Raw genomic sequence first — 19,889 nt, 5'->3', positions numbered from 1 at the left:
TCAGACTGGTGCCGAGTGTATCGCTAAATACCAGCCTGTTCACAGTTGGTCCCGTTGCTGGCACCAACAGTCTACTTACGGAGATGATGGAGATTGAATTCCCCACCCACCCTGGAGCAGATGTGGGAGCACTGTTGCGCGTGAGAGAGGGAGACTTGTACCGCTTGGGCTTTTCCTGCTCGGAGGATGAGCAGAGAACTTGAGTCTCTGGGGCTCACAGATTAGTGCTGCCTGAGCATTGCATGAGAGAACATCTAGAAGGAACTTCCCGGTCGTCAACTTGCTTTGCTGACCAGCCCCTTGTGTTTCCCTTTCAGATACTACCTGATCATGGTGGCCATGTTCTTCACAGTCAGCGTAGTGAATAACTACGCCCTGAATCTAAACATAGCCATGCCACTCCACATGATCTTCAGATCAGTGAGTACCTCTGCCAGCCTTTCTCTCAGTGTGGGCATGCACAATGTCCCAGGGGAGCGGAACCTGTCTGTTCAGTCTCCCTCCAGGCCTGGTTGAGGAGGAGAGCTTCACTTTGACATAATAAAACTACTAGCATGGGGAGATGTACTAACCCAATGAGCCATGAAATGTACAAACAGGATCTTTTGGGTAAGAAGATGTCACCTGAAAGCTGAGCCCCACCTCAAGAAAACTAAACCCTTCTCACCTCCTCCCTTCTGCAGCACCATGCCGTATTAAGGCTTACACAGCACGCATGTGTGTGCTCACGCTGCTAGTCCTTCATGCCCCCCTAGTGGGTGCACCTCACGGTTTAGAAAATGCTGCCCCGTCCATGTTAGTTTCACAAATTTTAATGTCTGCAAAACAAGTGGCAAGGTAAACTTACATTAAAGCAAAAAGGAAATGTATCAAATGCTTGAGTATCGGGTATCGCTTACTAAGCTGTGGAGTAACCTTCCATGAGAAGCGGTGGATGGCCAATGGCTTGACACATCTTAAATCTAGACTGTTTAAAAAATAAAATAAAAAGAGGATACAGTCTAGGAACCAGTCCTGCGCTGAGCTAGATAACCTCGTAGTTCTCTCACCTGAACATTATCATTCCTGAGCCATCCCCAGGTAGATAGAGGGTCTATGCTTGTTCCCCACAATGTTGATGCCAGAAACTCTTTTAGTTTGTTCTCTTCCTGAACTGCCTTTGTATCTGTTTTAGCGTAAATACAATAAGGAGAAAACCTAAATTTCCCTGCTGCGCCCGCAAGTCCTATTACTTCTCTTCTCTGGGTCCAATGAGAATCAGTCCTTCTCTGATTTTGGTCTCTCTCCATCCTTATCTTGAAGCTGTTATTTCTATTAGTGAACTGTACTTAACTGTTCAGAGCACACAGGATTTCTTGTTGAATGTGTTCCTATTTCTGGGCGGGTGCCTGACACACTGACCTTGTTTTGCTTTTCTCTCCCCCCCACCTCTCCAGGGTTCTCTAATAGCGAGCATGGTTCTAGGTATCATCATTCTGAAAAAAAGGTAAATTATACCTCCCAGTTTCATCAGAAAAAAAATGTATGTTATTGACTTAGTCAGGGCAACATCTGATAGTCAGCAGCATTTGGCACATGTGCAAACCTGTTCATCTGCAATGCACTTCAGACTTGATCTGTCATCCCCCAGTGTAAGTGTTCTCCTCCTCTCACTGATGGGGAAACTGAGGCACTGAAGGTAAGTGACTTGCCAGAAGTCAGGGAGGGAGTCCATATCAAAGCTGGGATTGGTGCTCCAGCTGTATCTGAAGGGGGAGCATTTCAGTACCACTGCTTTGCATTTCTGTACCACCTTCTGTCTGAGCTGCACAGTGTTTTATGATCATTAATCGATTAAGCCCTATATCACCCCTTACTGATAGGTAAGTAGTTAAGGAGAGTTGATCCCAGGTTGCTGCTCATGGGCTGGCCGTGTGACTGTAAGTGGCTGAGGAGCGACAGGGAAGAGAGTGCTTTGTCACTCAGTAGCCCTTGTCACTCCCTTTGCAGCCACCAGCCTTCCAGCTGAGGCCTGGGTAGGACTCCCTTCCATGTGGGGTATCGGCTTAAATATTTTTCAAGAAGCTTTTGGTTTTGCCGCAATAGGAGCGTGTGGGTCTTTGTCCCCCTCCAGTGGCTGGTTTATGTAAAAGATACTGTTAGCACTGATGAACCAGGGCTTGAGACATGCTGCTGGGCCAGGCGGGAGTGAGGCTAGGTTTTGCCATAAGAGCTCTTTTCTGCTGACCTTTCCATCTGTGTGTGGGTATTAGCGAATGAAAAGTAAGTGGCTCAGCAAGAGAGTAATCAGAATTACATGATCTTAAGGCTCCCTATCTTGTGATCTAGTGGGGCTAGGAACCCTTTGGTCCTGGACTAGTTCTTGGAAAGAGAGCACTTAAATTTTTGAGCATGGAAAGGGCTAGAACTGAAAGAGCTTTTCCGTGGATCTTCTGTTCAACAGTTTCCAATCAGTAGTTACTCCAGACTTACACCAAGGTAACTGAGCAGAATCAGGCCTAATGCCTCTTCAGTGCAGCATTGGGTGAAAGCTCCCAGCTTGGAAAGGGGAGACTAGAATGCTGAAGTCTCTCTGTTCTTCTCTTGTTGCAGATACAGTGTGTCTAAATACACATCCATAGCCCTGGTGTCCATGGGGATCTTTATCTGCACTTTAATGTCTGCAAAGCAAGTGGTAAGGAATGCTTTTCAAGTGTCTGAGTCTGTGCAGCTGTGAGCCCTATTAACAGTAGGAGCTGCCACGGATGCCTTAATCAGGCAATTCCCTTTGTATCAATGGGAAGGAAGTACACTGCCTATTTTTGTCTGTTTCCCTAGAGAGCTTTCCCACAGTCAGACACCTGATTTTTGCTGGCCTTCCCTTTTTTTTTATTTTTTAGTTCAAGGTGCCTTTTATGACATGCTGCTTAGTTTTTTCTTTTCCAAGGGGCACACTGAATATCAAGTTACTTTCACCTGCAGAGGAAACAGAATTATTGGGGTTAATATATTTGATTATTACCTGTTGCACAACCATTGTGGTGACTTTGCTTAGAGTGGCAGTGGCTTATCTAAAAACCTTGCTCTCAGCTTCCAGAACTGGTCACTTTTCAAACTAGAATTTTCCAGGCCTGGCCCAAAACCAAGTGTGATTTTTATTTTTTTGGGTAAGTTTGAGCATAAACAGGATGGCAATTTTTTGTGAGCAAGGAGAGTGTGGTTTTGGGGTAAGGAGAATGCACACACGTGTGCAACTTTTCTTGTTTTAGGTTTTTCCTTCTTGGTTTAACAGGTTTTAAAGAGGTAAGTCCAGAAAATTGAAACTGACCATGGAGATAGGTCTTAGAGAGATGCCCCTTCCAGGGTCTTGGTGAAAACTGATTTAATTTGGCCTAGTTTTGAGGGTTTGAATAGTGTGTAAGCCCACTGCAGACTTGCAGTGACAATAACGCTTTATCATGGGGGAAAATATACTTCAGAACGTAGAATTGGAAGGGACCTCCTGGGTCGGAGACCAATCTCCTGCTTTCACAGGCACCTGTAGAGAGGAAAAACTTACAAGATTCTCATGGAGCCAGGCCTGATTCCTTGTGCAATAACTATAAGCAGCCCTGGTGCTCTTTCACAGAGACAGCTGCTTACAGTTAGTCTGCAGTGAAAGAGGCTGGGTTCTGTAGGATCCTTGCTTATTTATAATGCAGATTTCAGGAGATTAATGCATCCCCAGATGCATTGAACAGCTGTACTTCTAGACTAGATTAGAAGTAATAATCCAAGTTAACTTTAATAGGTTCACAGCAAATACTGTGAGTTCGGCATGTGCCATGGAGTGCAGGCGTGGGTATCGGCATGTGTGAGCCTGTATCCCATTTTCAATAGGCGCACGCTTGGATAAGTCTGTTTTCTACCCCACAAAGGAGGCTGTGCACCTGCAGCTCCTGTTGGCTTCCTCAGGAGCTCACCATCTCTGAGCAAAAAGAAAAGGAGGACCTGTGGCACCTTAGAGACTAACCAATTTATTTGAGCGTGAGCTTTCGTGAGCTACAGCTCGCTTCATCGGATGCATACTGTGGAAAGTGTAGAAGATCTTTTTATACACACAAAGCATGAAAAAATGGGCGTTTAGCATTTTGTAGTATTCTTGGTAACTGATTATTTTTTCCAAATACAACAAATATCCCAAAATACCCGCTTCATCATAACTCACACAGTCAGTCAAGAGTTAGGATAAAGGGAGGGGAGGGGAAGCGACATATGTCTTCAGCCAGTGTGTTTCTTTGAAAGGGATGCTTTGCTGATCTTCTGTCCATACCCCACCAATTTCACTAAAGCAGGGGTGAAAGCCAGAACTAGCACATACTCTCTGTAACCAGTGAAGGGACTTACAGGTGCAGAGGAAGGACACTCCGGGCTGTCTTCGATACCCTGGGTGTATGTAGGTTTGGAACACAATCCATCAGCTATTGGGAACAGAGAGACAAACTTAGTCCCTTGAAAACTGCCAAACTGCATCCATTATAATGATCTGACTCTCTTGTCCCCACCTTCCGTAGGCTTCTAAATCCAGCTTAAGTGAAGCGGACGGACTCCATGTCTTCATGTGGTGGCTGTTAGGTCTGTAAGTGCAGTGACGCTAATTGGCTTTGCAATTATGTTGGTCGAAGTTGCTTTCATGGGGCTGATCTCCAGGCCTGCAGCCGTGCTTAAACTGCACGGCAGCAGAGAGCGGTGGGATGCCCGGCTCCAGGGATCAGTTGCATTTCTGCTATCAATTTAAGCAGAATCACGTTGCCCTCTCTCACCCTGTTGATACAAGCCTATCACAAAAAGCTGCTTGCAACCAGCTGGTCAAAAATAGTATCCAAAGTATTCGTGTGGGTTAGTGACGGAGCTGGGTTGCTCCTTTATCAGGTCTCTTCCCAGGTTACTTTTCAGCAGTGAATTTGAGAGATTCATATTAAGTACAAACAGGGCAGAGTCTGATCTCCATTCGACAGGTGCCACTGATGTAACCAAGATTAGAATCTGGGCCTAACTCTGTAAAGCAGACTCCCTGTAGGAAAGAGACATGGGAGAATAACCCAAGAAATGATGGCTTCTGAAAATATTGCAGCATCCCGTCATCCGCTGAAGCTGAAGGGGGAGTAAAAGAATTGCTTAGAGATCAAAGGACAGTCTCAGTCCTGGGTGTCACTCCATTGCCTACAGCAGGTTTAAACCAGGCATGTATTTGGCCCCATATGTATGCCGACAGTATTGGCCCAATTCCTCCCTACAATAGAGGGCCTTCTTGTTCACCCAGGTGCTGCAGACTACCCCATGAGGGAGCAGTTACCTACAAGCTTGGTTGTATTTTATGGGTCTGATATACCATGGAGGAGCCTTTTTAGAAAACTGGCACTGAAGAGTTTAATATGGCCAGTCTTCACTTTCTGGCTGCTTTTAGTGGCTGGGGTTGATATCTTGAGGAACCCAATATCATCACTAGTCTCTTTGCATGTGGGGCAGTAACTCCATCTAGGGGCTGGCTTTAGATTTTGATATCAGTCAAGGGGGTAACATCATCTAAAGCAGCGAAATCACTTTTGAAAATGGGCCTTAGGTGCTTAAACCCTATTGGCTTTCCATGAGACGTAGCGCCTAAGTCACATGGGTAAAATAGTCAAAGGCCCCAACATCTTTTGGCTGCGGCACCAGTCTCTTGTCGGCTTTCCCATTCTCTTGCGTTTCGAGTCACGCCCTGGAGATCTGCCTACGCTGATTGACGTGAGGTTTATTAAGCTCTGGGGCAAGACAGTAAGGCTGCTTTTGTGTTACAGGAATCGTGGCACTGACCTTCGCCCTCCTGATGTCAGCCAGAATGGGGATCTTTCAAGAGACCATCTACAAACAGTTTGGAAAGCATTCCAAGGAGGCACTGTTTTACAACGTAAGCAACGGCTGGCTTTATCTCAAACCAAAGTATTTCAAATATACATTTCATGCAGTGTTCTAGTCTGCTCTATGCGATAGAGCCACTGGCCCGGATGGAACCTTTTTTTAGAAAGAATCCAGACCTGAAGGCCCTGATCCTATGGTCAGAGCCATGAGGGCAATCCCTGGCGGTGCTCGGCGGTAGGAAATGTTTTGTAGGAAATAATCCTGCATGATGATTTTATAATAGGTCCTTTCCCATCTTTAAGTCCTATGATGCCAGGTTACTATACTGTAGAGGGGGTAGGGGAAATGAGGCCTGCATTGATCAAAAACTGTCCCCAAGCTTCTCGCTCAGGTGTTCAGCCCTTTAGAACTTGAGGGTTGGGTCAGTGAATGCATTTCATCCTGTCGTAATCCTGGACTGGTCTTCCAAGAGTGACTGATCATTTTCACTTGGGGTCGGAGAGATGGATAAACTGTACATGAGCTCAGATTATACACGGGCAGCCTCGTAGTGGCAATTAGTATGTTAAAGCATTTGTCCTTTAATATTAGTTGAAATGCACATACACTGGCTCCCTGTACTGATGTGGATTCTCTGAATGGTGTCAGTTTAAATCTCTGCATTGAATTTCTGTCTCTTGCCATAGCATGCCCTGCCCCTCCCTGGCTTCCTCCTCCTCGCTCCGGACATCTACGCCCATGCTGTTCTCTTCAGCCAGTCTGGTGAGTTTTCTTTGTGCAAGTCGATGCACTTGTTGCTTCTCTGCAGTGCAGGAATCTCTGGGTGAGACTCTCTGGCTGGTGGTTATGTAGGTCAGCCTAAGTAATTACAGTGCTCCCTTCTGAACTTAAATCTGTGGATTGCTATGAAGAATGCTTTAACCCAGCAGAGGGATTAGAAACTCGTCAAGTTCCCAACCCTGCTAATACACCCATGCTTAACTTTATCTATCATCAGTAATCCCGTCAAAATCAGTGGGTCTGTTTTGTGTGCATGAAGTTACTTACATGCAGAAGTGAAACCTGAAAACTGGTGAATGTTATTGTTAAATAAGCCCCACCTCACATACACAGATCCCCAATTTTATCTGACAGCCAAAAACTTTTCTACATGATGTTTCGTAAACAGGTTCCCCGTAACACACAGTTCATCTTCCCTCGTCAATCACAGCCATGTAAAAATGAAAATCCTTCTATCTAGCGGAAAAGAAGGGCTGTTTTTCCTCCCCATTCAGAAAATCAAGTGATAACAGATTTCATTAAACCATTCACATAAGTGATGCCTTGGCATGGGGCAGGGCATGAGCACAAAACAGGCCAGATTCTTTGGTTGCAATCGGCGTAGCTATGAAATTGGAATCAATGAAGCTGCAGAGGCTTACAGCAGCTGAGGATCTAGCCCAGGGGTGGCCCCCCTGAGCCTGAGAAGGAGGCAGAATTTACCAATGTGCATTGCCAAAGAGCCACAGTAATACATCACCAGCTCCCTGCTCCCAGCACCTCCCGCCCACGGGCAGCCCCACCAATCAGCGCCTCCCCCTCCCTCCCTGCACCTCCCAAGCAGCTGTTTCCTGGCATGCAGGAGGCTCTGGTTGGGAAGGGAGGGGAGAGGAGCCAGGGCACGGCAGGGCCTGTGGCAGAGCCAGGGGTTGAGCAGTGAGCACCCCCCGGCCCATTGGAAAGTTGGCGCCTGTAGCTCCAGCCCTGGAGTCGGTGCCTAGACAAGGAGCCGCATATTAACCTCTGAAGAGCCGCATGTGGCTCCGGAGCTACAGGTTGGCCACCCCTGCTCTAGCCCGTGATGCGTGTCCGGGTAGATGAACTGTGTGAAAATGACACATGTTTTTCACACGAACTTTTCCAGTGGGGTATTGCCAGCACAGTGTTGCCTTTGTGAGATTTCCTTTCCTCCCCAAAAAACTTGCAGAAGCACGTGCAAACTGGGATTCATGTTCTCACCGCCAATAGCTGCTTGATAGTGGACCCGTCTTCGGCTGAGAATTCTGAAATGCACAGCTCTCATGGTGCTTATCACGGCAAAAGCTTTGCCCAGCTTCTGTGTGTAATGCACATACAGCAGGAGACACCAGCGAGCAGTAAGAGATGGCACCTCACCATGATGTTTCTGTCTAGCAATAAAAGTCAAGTTACCCCACTAGATCAGAACCAGAACTGGGCCCCTTTCCAGGTGGTAGGGCCCAGGGCCCCTGGAGCATGTGCAACTGTTACTGCTTTCCAGTATGCTTTAGAATGCCATTGGTGCTGAATGCCCTTCCGTCTCCAGAGCTGTGGTGTGTTTATCCCTAGCGTGGGTACAGCATCGTCAGCCGCAATGAAAGCTCCCCACAGCTTTTCCTGCAGGCCTCCCTGAGTGAGATGCAATTGAGAGGCTTCCCTGCTGAGACCACCAAGAAGGGGGCTCATTGCCATTGCCTGTGGTTTTGTGCCATTAAAAACTGGGCTGAGATCAGACATGGACCTTTCTTCTTTCCTCTCTCCTCACAGAGCCATTCCAAGTCCCGGGGATCGGGCTGACCTTACCTATCATGTGGTTCTACCTCGTCGTGAACGTCATCACTCAGTATCCTTCAAACACACTGGCGGCAGAGCCAGGGCAGGCAGCAGGGATTCAAGTGTTTTGAGAAAACGGGGCCAAAAGGTCAGTTGTGTAAATCCTGCCTTGTGCTCTTAGACCTCCCTGAATTCAGAGCTGATGTGCAAGAGGAGCTGTCAGCTGCTGAAACAGCGTGCGTGTAGTGTCCAAGAGACCAGAGGCATCGACAGGTCGCTTGAGCTGATGTAAGGTATGGACACAGCAGCTAAACTTCTACGGGTAATAATTATTGAAAGTGTGCGTGTCAAGTTGGAAAAGGCAGGCAGAGAGGGTCCTGTGAGGCAGGGAAGCTCTTGCTCTCTGAATTCAGGCAGAATGCAGTGAGTGAAGGCAACAGAAGAGACGGGGACCCAAGCATTTTGATAATGGCACCCTCTGGTTGCTTGTTTGTTATGAACACACCTCGGCGATACAGGGGTGAGACAGATGCTCCTGCAGTTTGCCGAGCTATGGCTTGCGGTTATTGTAAGCTCTTTATGTGGAAGGGGGGTTTCTGTTTCTGTTCCCTCCCAATCTCTGTGCAAGGATTGATCTGTTCTGCAATGGCAACTTATGTGCACCTGCGTATAAAGCAACAATGGTTCATCTAGTACAATATGCCACCTCCCATTGCACTGCAGCAAACCAATACTCCACCTAGACCAGTATCCTTCTCTCTGACAGCAGCCACTGCAGGATACTTCAGAGGAAATTTGGAAAGAGATCCAGACAGCTGTGCATATATAATTTGAGTCAAGTAGCAGCAGAAGCTAGCCTAGGGTCCTGTGTGTGTGGAATGACTTGACAACTGACTGGCTTTAGCACTTAGGCAACTCTACTTGCCTATCATTGAACTCTACCTTTGTCCTCTACACTTACTGGGTCAGAGGAGGGTGGAAATATTCCTGTGAATACAAATACTCTTGCCTGTCCCGGGGAAGGGGAAAGATGGATCAGTGAGAAGCTTCCCGATCCCCCGAAAAAGGCAGCCGGCTGGCTCTGTGTCGAAATTCTACCACCCCTTTGTCTTAGAAATTCCCCCCCCCCCCCCGCCCCAGCTATCGGTCCTTGTTTCACTATTCCCTCTGCACCCCAGTGAGGAGCCTTTCTACTGCTTCACAAGCCTCTTGGTGTTAAAAAAAAAAAAACCCTCCTTAAACACGTCCCTCCTGTATTCTAGCAAGGGGGCGTGGAGGGGAAGAAACTTCTCCACTCCTGCTGTTTATCAGCTTATGCCCTGCAGCAGGAGGATTGATAGCTCTTAGATTTAGCCTCCCTGGTCTTGAGCAGGTGCTGTCAGCACATCAGTGCAACTTTTTAACCCTTCTTTAAGAGAGCAGCTTCTCTAGCTCTGTGTTTGGTTCTGAGATTATGATGGCTGGATTCTCCGAGAGCTCTGGCTGGTGTCGAGGAGTGGGGGGATTCATATAGGCACTGCAAACGGCTATGGAAACATGTTAAGGGCTCAGAAGAGGAGAACAAATTTTGTGCCTCTCTTTAAAGTCAGTTCTTTCCGGGTGGGGGCAGGGGTGGATCTTGAGTATTCCCTTGTGGCTGGTGGCCTTAAGTCACGTAAGTCTAGCCCTGAATGTGAGGAATGAGGCTACTAGCTCTTATACTTAAAGGTGCATGGTAGTGATCCTGAATCTCCTAGGGTTTGGCCTCTGTTGAAGGACATCGTATCATCCCTTGTATTGGGAGAGCTGTAAAGGTGCATGGACGTTGGTAGGAATTACCAGAGAGCCTGCAAACCCAGCTTCCGGGAACAGGGCATAGAGCAAAGGAGCAGAAAGATCTCCCAGCCGTGCTCCATTGGCTAGTTTGGATTGTGCATGAATGGATGGCTAGAACCTGGGGAGGGGGTAGCTTTGAGGTGCCTTTGCAGCTATGTGGGGCAGATGAGCCTTCAGACTGTAGGCGATTGGGGCAGCAGGAGAAGCACCTGTGAATATCTGTCATGGCTATGAGCAGGGGCAGTGTCTGTACAGAAACCATGAAACAGGGAGGAAGAACAAGCTAGATGGGCAAATAAGAAATATTTTAGCATTAAAAGAACATGAGCAAACCTAGCTTCCTTCAGGGGTGAGAGGCCTTTGCAGAACTGGGTTGGGCGACAGGGACAGAAGGCCTGGGGGGCGCTGCAGGACTGGAGTGAGTTTAGCAGAGCTGAGTGGGGGCCCATGGCCGGAAGAGCAGGGAGTGGAAGGAGGGTTGCAGGTCAGGACGGAGGGGCATCAGCAGAGCTGTGTGTGCGGGGAGAGCAGTACTGGAATAGGAGGGTGGGGCGGGGGGCAGGATTGAGGGGCATAGGCAGAGCTCTGTGTGTGGGGAGAGGCCAGGAGGAGGGACTATGGGTCAGGCTGGAGGGGCATTGGCAGAGCTGGGCAGGAGGAGCTCAGGGTTGGAATGGCAGGGGTTCTGCGGGTCGGGAAGTAGCACTTAGCTGCACTGTCCCTGGCTCAAGCTGGTGCTATCTGTTTCACTTTCCTGAGGGCTTAATCCGTCCACTGGACCCACCCAAGGCCCCCATGTTCTCAAACGGCCAACCACCGGCTTGCGCTTCTCTCCACTCGCTGTGCCCTTAACTTGCCCCACCCAGATATGTGTGCATTCGGGGAGTCTTCATCCTCACCACGGAGTGCACCTCCCTGACCGTCACCCTGGTGGTGACGCTGCGCAAGTTTGTCAGCCTCATCTTCTCCATCCTGTACTTCAAGAACCCCTTCACCGCCTGGCACTGGCTGGGCACCCTCTTTGTCTTTGTGGGCACACTGATGTACACCGAAGTGTGGACCAGCCTGGGGCCTCTGCTGGCCAAACAGAAGAAGGAGGCCAAGAAGGAGTAAAGGACTGTCTCAGAAAGGACTTTTTTTTTTATGGTTTTCCAGGGCAGAGCACCAGGGACTCCCCTGCAAGAGGGGTCGTTTCTGTAATACAGAGTAGCTGCTGGCTGCGCCAAGCTGTGGGGAACATGTAGAGAACGAGTTTAGTGAGTTCGGCTCGCAGCCCCTTTCATTTTAAAATGGTCCTTTTAAAATTTTTAATACTGTAAAGGTAAGATGCGTCTGTTAGACGCTGGCCTGGCACTGGCCCCCTGCCTGTGGTGCTGTCGGCCCACCCTCCCTCCCCACCTGTCTGATTTTACTCTTTGGCTGCTGTCCATTACCATTCTCATTACCTTACTCGCAGCCTGGTGCCGCTAATGCCCAGCGCAGCGTTGTAAAGTTCAATCGCAAAGCATGGATGCCAAGCCCCGGCTTCTGGGCTGGCTCCCTAGCTGCAGGGGGCATTCAAAACCGCTGCGGCTACCGACTCTTCCCAAGTCTCCTGCTCCCTCTGTGAAGTCCTCTGCCGTTCTTGGCTCGGTGCACGTGGCTAGGAAGGATGCATTCTGCACCGGCGCAGAGCCTGCAACAAGACTCTCCATTTGGGATATCGTGTTGTGGGCTCTTCAGTGAGCCCAGACGTGTGAGAGAGTGTCACTGAGCTGGGAAAGACATTTAAAAGGTCAGTCACGCTGTTGTCCTGGTCTCCTGCTCCGGACATACGTAAGATCAGGGCTTGACTCAGTTTCATTTTGCAGGTCACCTTTTAAAGCGCAGGTGACAAATGGCACCAGGGACTCCGTCCTGGTCAGCTGTGTCCAGTTCCCAGGTCGCTTTTCCCATCCTAATGGCTAGCGTAGTAAAGCCAGCCCTGATCCAAAGAACCCAGCTGGACTGGAAGGGTTTTGCAGGCCAAATTAGAACCCAGTGACTCCTAGCAACCCGAGTCCAGTGGGTTTGTCAAGATGAGACTGTTTAGAATTTAGACTATTCTACTGGAGCACAAGATGCAATAGCCAAGAGTGAGTGAGCTGGAGGCTGTCGGCTCTGCGTGGCTAAGAGTAGAGGCTTTGTTTGTGTTCCTGAGTGCAGCTAGGGAACAGATCTCTTCAATCAGAAGGTGCCTCTTTTACATTCCATTTGCAGAGGAGAACCACCCTGCTGAGTGACATGCCCAGTGAAATTACAGGTGTTTCCCCCGAAGGGCTCAGATGAAGTCAACCATGTTGAAGGCCTTTGCATGGTTGATTGTCCTCTGAATCCCATGGTGAAGTTACTGCTCAGGTCTAACATGGAGCTTTCCCTGTGTTCACCACTCTTTCCCCCTCTGCTGCTGCTGCTTAAGCCTCTGAATCAACCAGGGGTGGCGCTCTTGTGACATCAGGTCCATAAAGATGGCTTCCACTTAGTGTCCTGCTAAATGACTTGGCAAGGTCAAGGAGCCAACCTTTCCGATCCTCGCTTTGATTTGGGTGTGCCAGTTCTTTGTGCCGTGCCATTTCTCTCTCCCCCCCCCCCCCCCCCCCCCCCCCCCCCCGTGTGAGGCTTTGGATTTGCGTATCCTCCTGTTCGGCTGCAAGTGCACAGACAAGTTCTGTGCATTGTGGTAGACCTGGCCAGCAGTGTTCAGGAATGAGCTTGCACAGGGGTTGTAGCAATAGAGAATTAATAGTGGCAGGGTTCTGTATTGTCCTTTTTAGGAGCAAGGAGGAAAGATAAATGTGCAGTAACAAACCCGCAAGTGAGTACACTGCTGGGACTCTGCTAATGAGTGAATGTTAAGAGGCATAAACCAATCTGAATACAAAGCCAACACGTTCCCATATTAGATTACATTTACTGCCCGCAGGCAGCTAGCTGAGCATCTGGCTAGAATAAGCCGTGATAGCAGAAGAGCGAAAGCCATCATAAGTAGCTCTGAGGGTGGCAGCCTTTGGCTGTCTCAGCAGAGAACAAGGACTGAATTAGCCACAGTGATGACCTTTAGCAGAGGTCCCCAGAGGTCACAGCTGGTGCCTTGTGGGGAAGCTTGCAATGCCACTTCCTAGAACTGTTCCATAGCCGGATTAGCTCCCCATTTTCAGCTGTCTTGACTTTGAGCAGCTGGTCAAACTAATTTACAGCTTCCTTCCTTCCTGTGCTATTGAAAGTGTCTGCTTATAACACAGACTAAATGAAAGGGGCATAATCAGCCAGCCTATCCTTTTCACGCTCCACTGTTCCTAACGCTCTTTGAGTTTGACAACAAGACTTGTTCCACTGGCTGCTCCTCTAATTTGTCAGAGAACAGCACACAAGCAAACACCCCTATGTTACAATCAGTGTTCAAGTAGACGGGAAGGGATTCACTGCCTTTGAAGTTCATTCTTTCCTGTAACTGTGAAGCCGCCCATAGCAGGATGGAGTTGGCATCTGCTGACTCAGAGCAATATCTCTGAGGAGCAAAACTTCCTGCCTTTGGAGTGCCCCAAACGGCACATGGTTTTCAAGGTATTTTCTCAGGCAGGGGGAGAATAAGCCTGCATGTTCACTGGAAGGTCTATCCCTCCTTCCCACAAATAACTTGGTTTAAACCCTGCTTCTGCTCATCAGCTGGTATATACATACCTTGGGAAAGACTAGCCCAGAAGTAAGATTTCCACCTTGATCTTCATCACGGAGCAGGGGAAAGCTTTTTACACAGACTCAGAGCAGGGAATGTGTTCAGCACAAGTAGAATTCAGTGTTAGAGCAGCAGTAAAGCTTGTAGATCAAAGAGTGAAAATCTGGCATGGGGCTGAGACATGGAGTCAGATTCAGCACTGGCCTCCACTCCACATGGAACCCGTTTACACTAGCCGTGAATGTGACTCAAGTAGTTTGGGTTCACTGTTGCTAGCCAAACAATAGCTTGGCAAGTGTAAAAGTGAACGGAATGTATTTGTACACAGGCTGCTCTCATTTATCAGCTACACTGTATGTGGTCTCCTGTTTCATGTGATGCAGTTTTTTTGCCATGCTCTGTATCTGGATTTTATTTGAATGAAATCACCAGGATGTTTTTACATCTATCTCTGTTTACAAGACAGTCTAGGTGTTGCAGAGTAGTTATCACCAGACACCAGTAGGGATGGCTTCCCTCCGGTATTCTAGTATCTCTAAGTGATAGTCTTTATAAACTCATGAGAGGCAGAGGGGAAGGAAAATGGTGAGACAACCTGGACTATCTAGAGACACTCTGTCAGCTGTCAGTGTCCTCACGGTAGGGGTAGGGGACTTGTTTTTAAATTGTATACTTGAATGACTGACAGTGATTTAGCGCATATGCAAATAGACACTTGAAAAAGCCCAACCCCAAAGATCTGAAATGCTTTCTTAATGGAAGTAGAGATTTAGGTTTGAGGTTTTTCTATTGTTAAATAAATCTGCTCCTGACCCTTAGCTTTTGTTGTGACTGCTGACTGTGACTTTTGTTGTTGTATGTTCCTTCTGCTGAGCACACTTTGCTAAGGGAAGTAGCCCACGTCCTGCTGCCTTGAAGTCATACTGCCTTCGACAGGTGGGCTTCAGAGCAGGCTCTCTGGTTTCAGGGTTAACCTTCCCTCCGGGGAGCAGCCAGCCAGCCCCAGCGTTTGCGAATGACAGTGTGCCCCAGCTCAGTCCAGAAGGTCAGTAACTGGTCTCAGTGCTGGCTTGCAAACAAAAATGAACGCTGAGCAATCAAGGAGCCCCGACCTTCCTGCTGCTACCAGATCCCATTCTGGAGGATCTGGACTGCCCATCAGTAAAGAACTCGCACTCAGGAGGAACAGAGGATGGCAGCTGAATCAGAGTCAGAACTGGGTGGTGGAAACTAGGTTTATTTTCCAGTGGGGCAGAACCTCCCCATCTCTACTTGAAGTCAGTGGGAGCTGAAAACCAAGCTCTTTAGTTTTCTAGCTGGGAGGGTAAGGCTGATTTGAAAGCTAATTGCTCTAAAGTTTCTCTAAAGCTAATTGCTCTAAAGTTGCTAATTGCTCTAAAGAGAGCAGTGGCTACTTTAGCTTGTTCTAAACTCAGATTTCACACAATCCTTATCAGCCTACCCATCGCAGATATCTCTTTCGCCTCTTATTACAATGGGGCCTGGGGGTCTCATGCTCTACACAGAACAGCCCTGTAACGTAGGGCAGTGCTAGTCACCCCAGTTTACAGATGATGAACGGGGGCACAGAGAATTGAACCTAGGTGTCCTGAGTCGCACCCTAGCCATATGACCAAAGTTTTGGAAAGGAACCTCACCCAGGTAGCAAACTGGCAGGGTGCAACAGGTTTCTTTGAAGGGCTAGGACCAAGCATATGGATATAGAGTCATTGTCATCCTAATGTTGTCTTAGAATTCTGTATTGTTACAGCCCCTACATCTGTCCCACAGCCTTCTCCCACCCCTGGCCTATCCCTTAGAAGCAAAACTCCACCTCACACAATACACAGTTAACCTGTGGAACTCATTGCCATGAGATGTTGAGCTGGCAAAAGTATAACAGGGTTCAAAAAATTAGATAAGTTCATGGAGGAGAGGTCCAGCAATGGCTATTAGCCAAGATGATCAGGGATGCAACCTGTCATGGCTATTAGCCAAGATGATCAGGGATGCAACACCTCACGCATGAGCCCAGATTCTCAGAAGTTGGGTGCCTAAATTTAGAGGCCTAAGTCCCTATTGAGCCAACTCGCTAAGTGGGCCAGTGTTTAAGGTGGGAACTGCTGAGCGCTCGGCACATCTGAAAATCGGGCCTCTTTCTGAGGTGTCTAAATATCGACGTCCCTGCCGAAAGTCAAGCTTCTGCCACCTGAAAAGCTTGGTGCGCAGCCGCACCTCAAAAGTGCTTTGTTCAGCCCCTGCTGCTTGGCTCTTGCTGCCCACTGACGACCGAAGGCAGACCCTCAGACAGGCTTTCCTCTAGTAAAGCTGAGTAGTGGGGACCGTGAGTGGATAAAAAAAGCAGATGTCGGAGGTCCTTCTATACACGAGTGAAGGCTCAATCACTTTATAAAGGGCTAATGTGCTCACGAAGATACCTCTTCAAAGCCTGCCTGTAATTTCACGGTTAACATACACACCTATAAATCCCACATATTAAACATTTAATAGCTGCACTTAATTCCACAGCAGTTATGGAGTCTATATCTCTAATCGAACAAATCATCTTTCTCCCCTAACATTGCCGAGGTCTGATTAATACATCCCTATCTGCTGGGCTCTTCATTCATAAAAGCTCGAGGTTTTAGCGTGAAATCTTTGCCTTTTAGGGAGTGTACTAGTGTTTATTCATGACTTCAGTCTGTCTTCAGCCCTTCCCACTGTGGGGGTCAAAGGAACAAGGGACTTGTAAAGCAAAAAGAAAACCTTAAGGTTCCTTTGGAGATCTAAGTCCTGGTTGCTTTTGAGGTATAAAACCGGCTCCTGTCACTAAATTAAACAAGAGGGGAAGAAGATGATTCTGCGAGCAGTAAAGATGGCTTCATAAATCACACCTGACAGCACAGTTCATTTTTGTGGAGCCTCGTTCATTACAGTGAACATAAATCAGCAGCTGCAAAGGCCAGGATGATAAAAAAAAAAGTGAGATTTACTGACAAGGGAAATGGAGGGGGGAAGTAATTTGCATTGTCACAGTTCAGGGCAACTGCACCTCCCCCCGCCCTCCCTACCCCCAATGGTCCAGCATGGGCACCTACTCTTAGGCCTTCAGCACTCCAGCTGTCACCGCCCTTGGGTGGAGTCCACATCTCTCTCCCTCCTGACCAGTGTATTTCCAGGTTGCACAGACCCTTGCCTATACTCTGAGTTCCCTGGCAAGTCAGATTGCCTCAGCAGCCCTGCTTTGGCTGCCTTTGCCTCAGAAGTGATAACAGTGCAATTACCATAGGTAAAAGCATTGCAGAGAAAACATATTAAAAACAATCAAAGAACCTACATGCCTGCTAATGAGCTTACCAGAGATCACTCCACTTCCAGCAAGGGCTCTGGCCTGTGATCAGTCCCTCACAACCCTCCCCCAAGGGATTTGTCAGTGGTCACAAGTTGATAACAGCATCCTCATGAATCTCTGAGTCATGCCTTCATCCATTCTTGGCCTCTGATCTTGTCCTTCAGTGACAGGGTTACAGGAGGCCAAGATCTGAGGTCTGAGGTACACCATCTGTGGTGACAGGCATGTGTAGGCCCCATGGATCTTCAAAGGGGGTTGTTGATCATTGTAGTAGTGAAGATATGTCTACAGGTTTTGCAGACAATGGGCTTCTCCTCAGGGCACAGATTTGAACGGTGGAGTCTGGAGGTGAGAATTTGCCTTCCCCTCCTTCCAAGTATTTCCTAGGAATCCCACTTAACTTGGTCTAGCACAGTGGGTTTCAACCTTTCTAGGCTCAGGACCTACTTGTAAATGTTCTTCACCTGCCGTGACCTAGTAAATAGTTTGGGGGTGGAGGCCTTGGGGTGATTTCTTCACACAACACACAGTCAACCTGTGGAACTCCTTGCCAGAGGATGTTGTGAAGGCCAAGACTAAAACAGGGTTCAAAAAAGAACTAAATATGTTCCTGGAGGATAGGTCCTTCAATGGCTATTAGCCAGGATGGGCAGGGATGCAAAACCATGCTCTGAAGTGTCCCTAGCCTCTGGTTGCCAGGAGCTGGGAATGGGCGACAGGGGATGGATCATTTGATGATTACCTGTTCTGTTCACTCCCTTTGGGGCACCTGGCACTGGCCACTGTCAGAAGACAGGATACTGAGCTAGATGGACCCATTGATCTGACCCCGTATGGTCATTATGTTTGGTCCTGCCCCCCGACCGACCCAAATGTGTGAGAGTGAAGTTGTGACCTCAGTCATGGGGTTGCAGTGCCAGTCACTCAAATTTGGCCTACCTGGACTCCCATCATCATGACGGCTGAGCCAAACCTGAGTGGCACTGGGACCCCTGAGGTTGTGGTGCCGGGAGCAGGGAGGCGAGCTCACAGGTGCTGTCACGCAACCCAATTTTGGTTCCTGACCCCGGGGCTTGAGAAACCCAGGTCTAGAACATTGTTTTCAAAGAGTCCCTTGAAGTTCATAATACTGCCCAGGCTTGACACTGGCCAGGATGGTTCTAGACTATTCTCAGTGGTAGAAGAGGACAGGACAAGGAGTATTGGTCTCAAGTTGCAGTGGGGGAGGTTTAGGTTGGATATTAGGAAAAACTTTTTCACTAGGAGCGTGGTGAAACACTGGAATGCGTTACCGAGGGAGGTGGTAGAATCTCCTTCCTTAGAAGTTTTTAAGGTCAGGCTTGACAAAGCCCTGGCTGGGATGATTTAATTGGGGATTGGTCCTGCTTTTGAGCAGGGGGTTGGACTAGATGACCTCCTGAGGTCCCTTCCAACCCTGAGATTCTATGATTCTAGGTCTCCTCCTTACAGACATTATGTACAATCCCACAGTGATACATAGACTCTTGCATTTTTAATACAATGAACTCTTAAGTTACTGAACCTTAACTCAATAAGGTTTAAGGTAATTCAATCAGATTTGCCCAGGATATTGCAGGAAATGGCCATATCTACGATACGCAGGTCAAGAGCAGCTCTGCCCATGGGACATATCGAAAGCCCACTGAAGTCAATGGGGAGGAAAAATCCCATTGACTTGCAGGGAATTTGATCAGGCTCTTTGAGAGCAAAGTCATGGGGAGCGAGAGAGGTGGGGCCAGAAAAGACCTTTTACCTCGCTGGCTTGGCTCTTTAAAACATTCAGACTTTGATGCACTGTCTCTCCTCGTGTGCCTCGGAAATAGCAAATCCCCCAACTGTGCAATCTTTGCAGCAAGGCTCCCTAGGGGGAGGATTTTATGAATTTGTGGAACAAAACATAAATGAAGACGGTCCTCTGCCTATTTCATCTCCGACTCCGTAGCCAGCTGGAGGCAGGCTCGGCTTGCCTGGAATCATTGTGATTGAGAGGCGGATGGCAGGTGCTGGTACACACTGTTGCCATTGGAGTGGGTGTCCTCCTCCTTCGACAGCTCTCCGGAGCTTGCTGGGTTCTTTGCTTCCAACGGTTGCCAGCGTCCTGCTTTTCTAACCCCCCACCAGCTGGATCAATCAAAAGCCACTTTCCACCCCTGGAGAATTGCCCTGGAGAATTGCCACCTGCTTCCGAACTGCTGGAGAGGCACAACCGGCTTTTTGAAGGCCACATGCGTGCACACGTTTTGGTCTGACAGCACCGTCCATAGGGGCCGACTCAGAGGGTGCTCTGCGGCTGGAGCACCCCCAGGGAAAAGATGGTGGGTCCTGAGCACCCACCGGCAGCCCCCCGCTCAGCTCCCTCCCACCCACAGTGCCCGTGGGCAGGCCCCGAGGTTCAGCGCCTCCTACTGAGAGGGTGGAATGGGGCGGAAAGAGGCAGGGCAGGGGTGGGGCCTTGGGGGGAGGGGTGCAGTGGGGGCAGGGCCTGAGGCAGAGCTGGGGGTCGAGCACCCCCTTGCCCCCCCGGCACTTTTGTAAGTCGGCGCCTCTGGTACTGTCTCAGCAATACTCTGACAATTGCTGCTTCTCCTTGTATCCATT

At 48.7% G+C, this 19,889-nt stretch overlaps 1 protein-coding gene across 2 annotated transcripts in view; it reads left to right on the top strand.

The window, feature by feature from the left end:
- Positions 1–19,684, top strand: part of SLC35B4 (solute carrier family 35 member B4) — a 28,254-nt gene extending 8,570 nt beyond the window's left edge. Inside the window, exons 3-10 of one of the 2 annotated variants that reach the window (XM_048836714.2) lie at positions 318–420; positions 1,437–1,486; positions 2,593–2,674; positions 4,533–4,593; positions 5,799–5,908; positions 6,546–6,621; positions 8,404–8,479; positions 18,828–19,684. In XM_048836714.2, coding sequence (XP_048692671.2) covers positions 318–420; positions 1,437–1,486; positions 2,593–2,674; positions 4,533–4,593; positions 5,799–5,908; positions 6,546–6,621; positions 8,404–8,479; positions 18,828–18,981 — 712 coding nt within the window. In that variant the 3' untranslated portion in view covers positions 18,982–19,684. Of the gene's footprint in view, positions 1–317; positions 421–1,436; positions 1,487–2,592; positions 2,675–4,532; positions 4,594–5,798; positions 5,909–6,545; positions 6,622–8,403; positions 8,480–11,090; positions 14,737–18,827 lie in introns of those variants that run through there. The other variant, XM_048836713.2, reaches the window with a different exon arrangement.
- Positions 19,685–19,889: the final 205 nt, after the last annotated feature.

Source organism: Caretta caretta, chromosome 1 (assembly GCF_965140235.1).
Source record: "Caretta caretta isolate rCarCar2 chromosome 1, rCarCar1.hap1, whole genome shotgun sequence".
NCBI lineage: Eukaryota > Metazoa > Chordata > Testudines > Cheloniidae > Caretta > Caretta caretta.
This window is presented reverse-complemented; position numbering and strand designations above follow the sequence as displayed.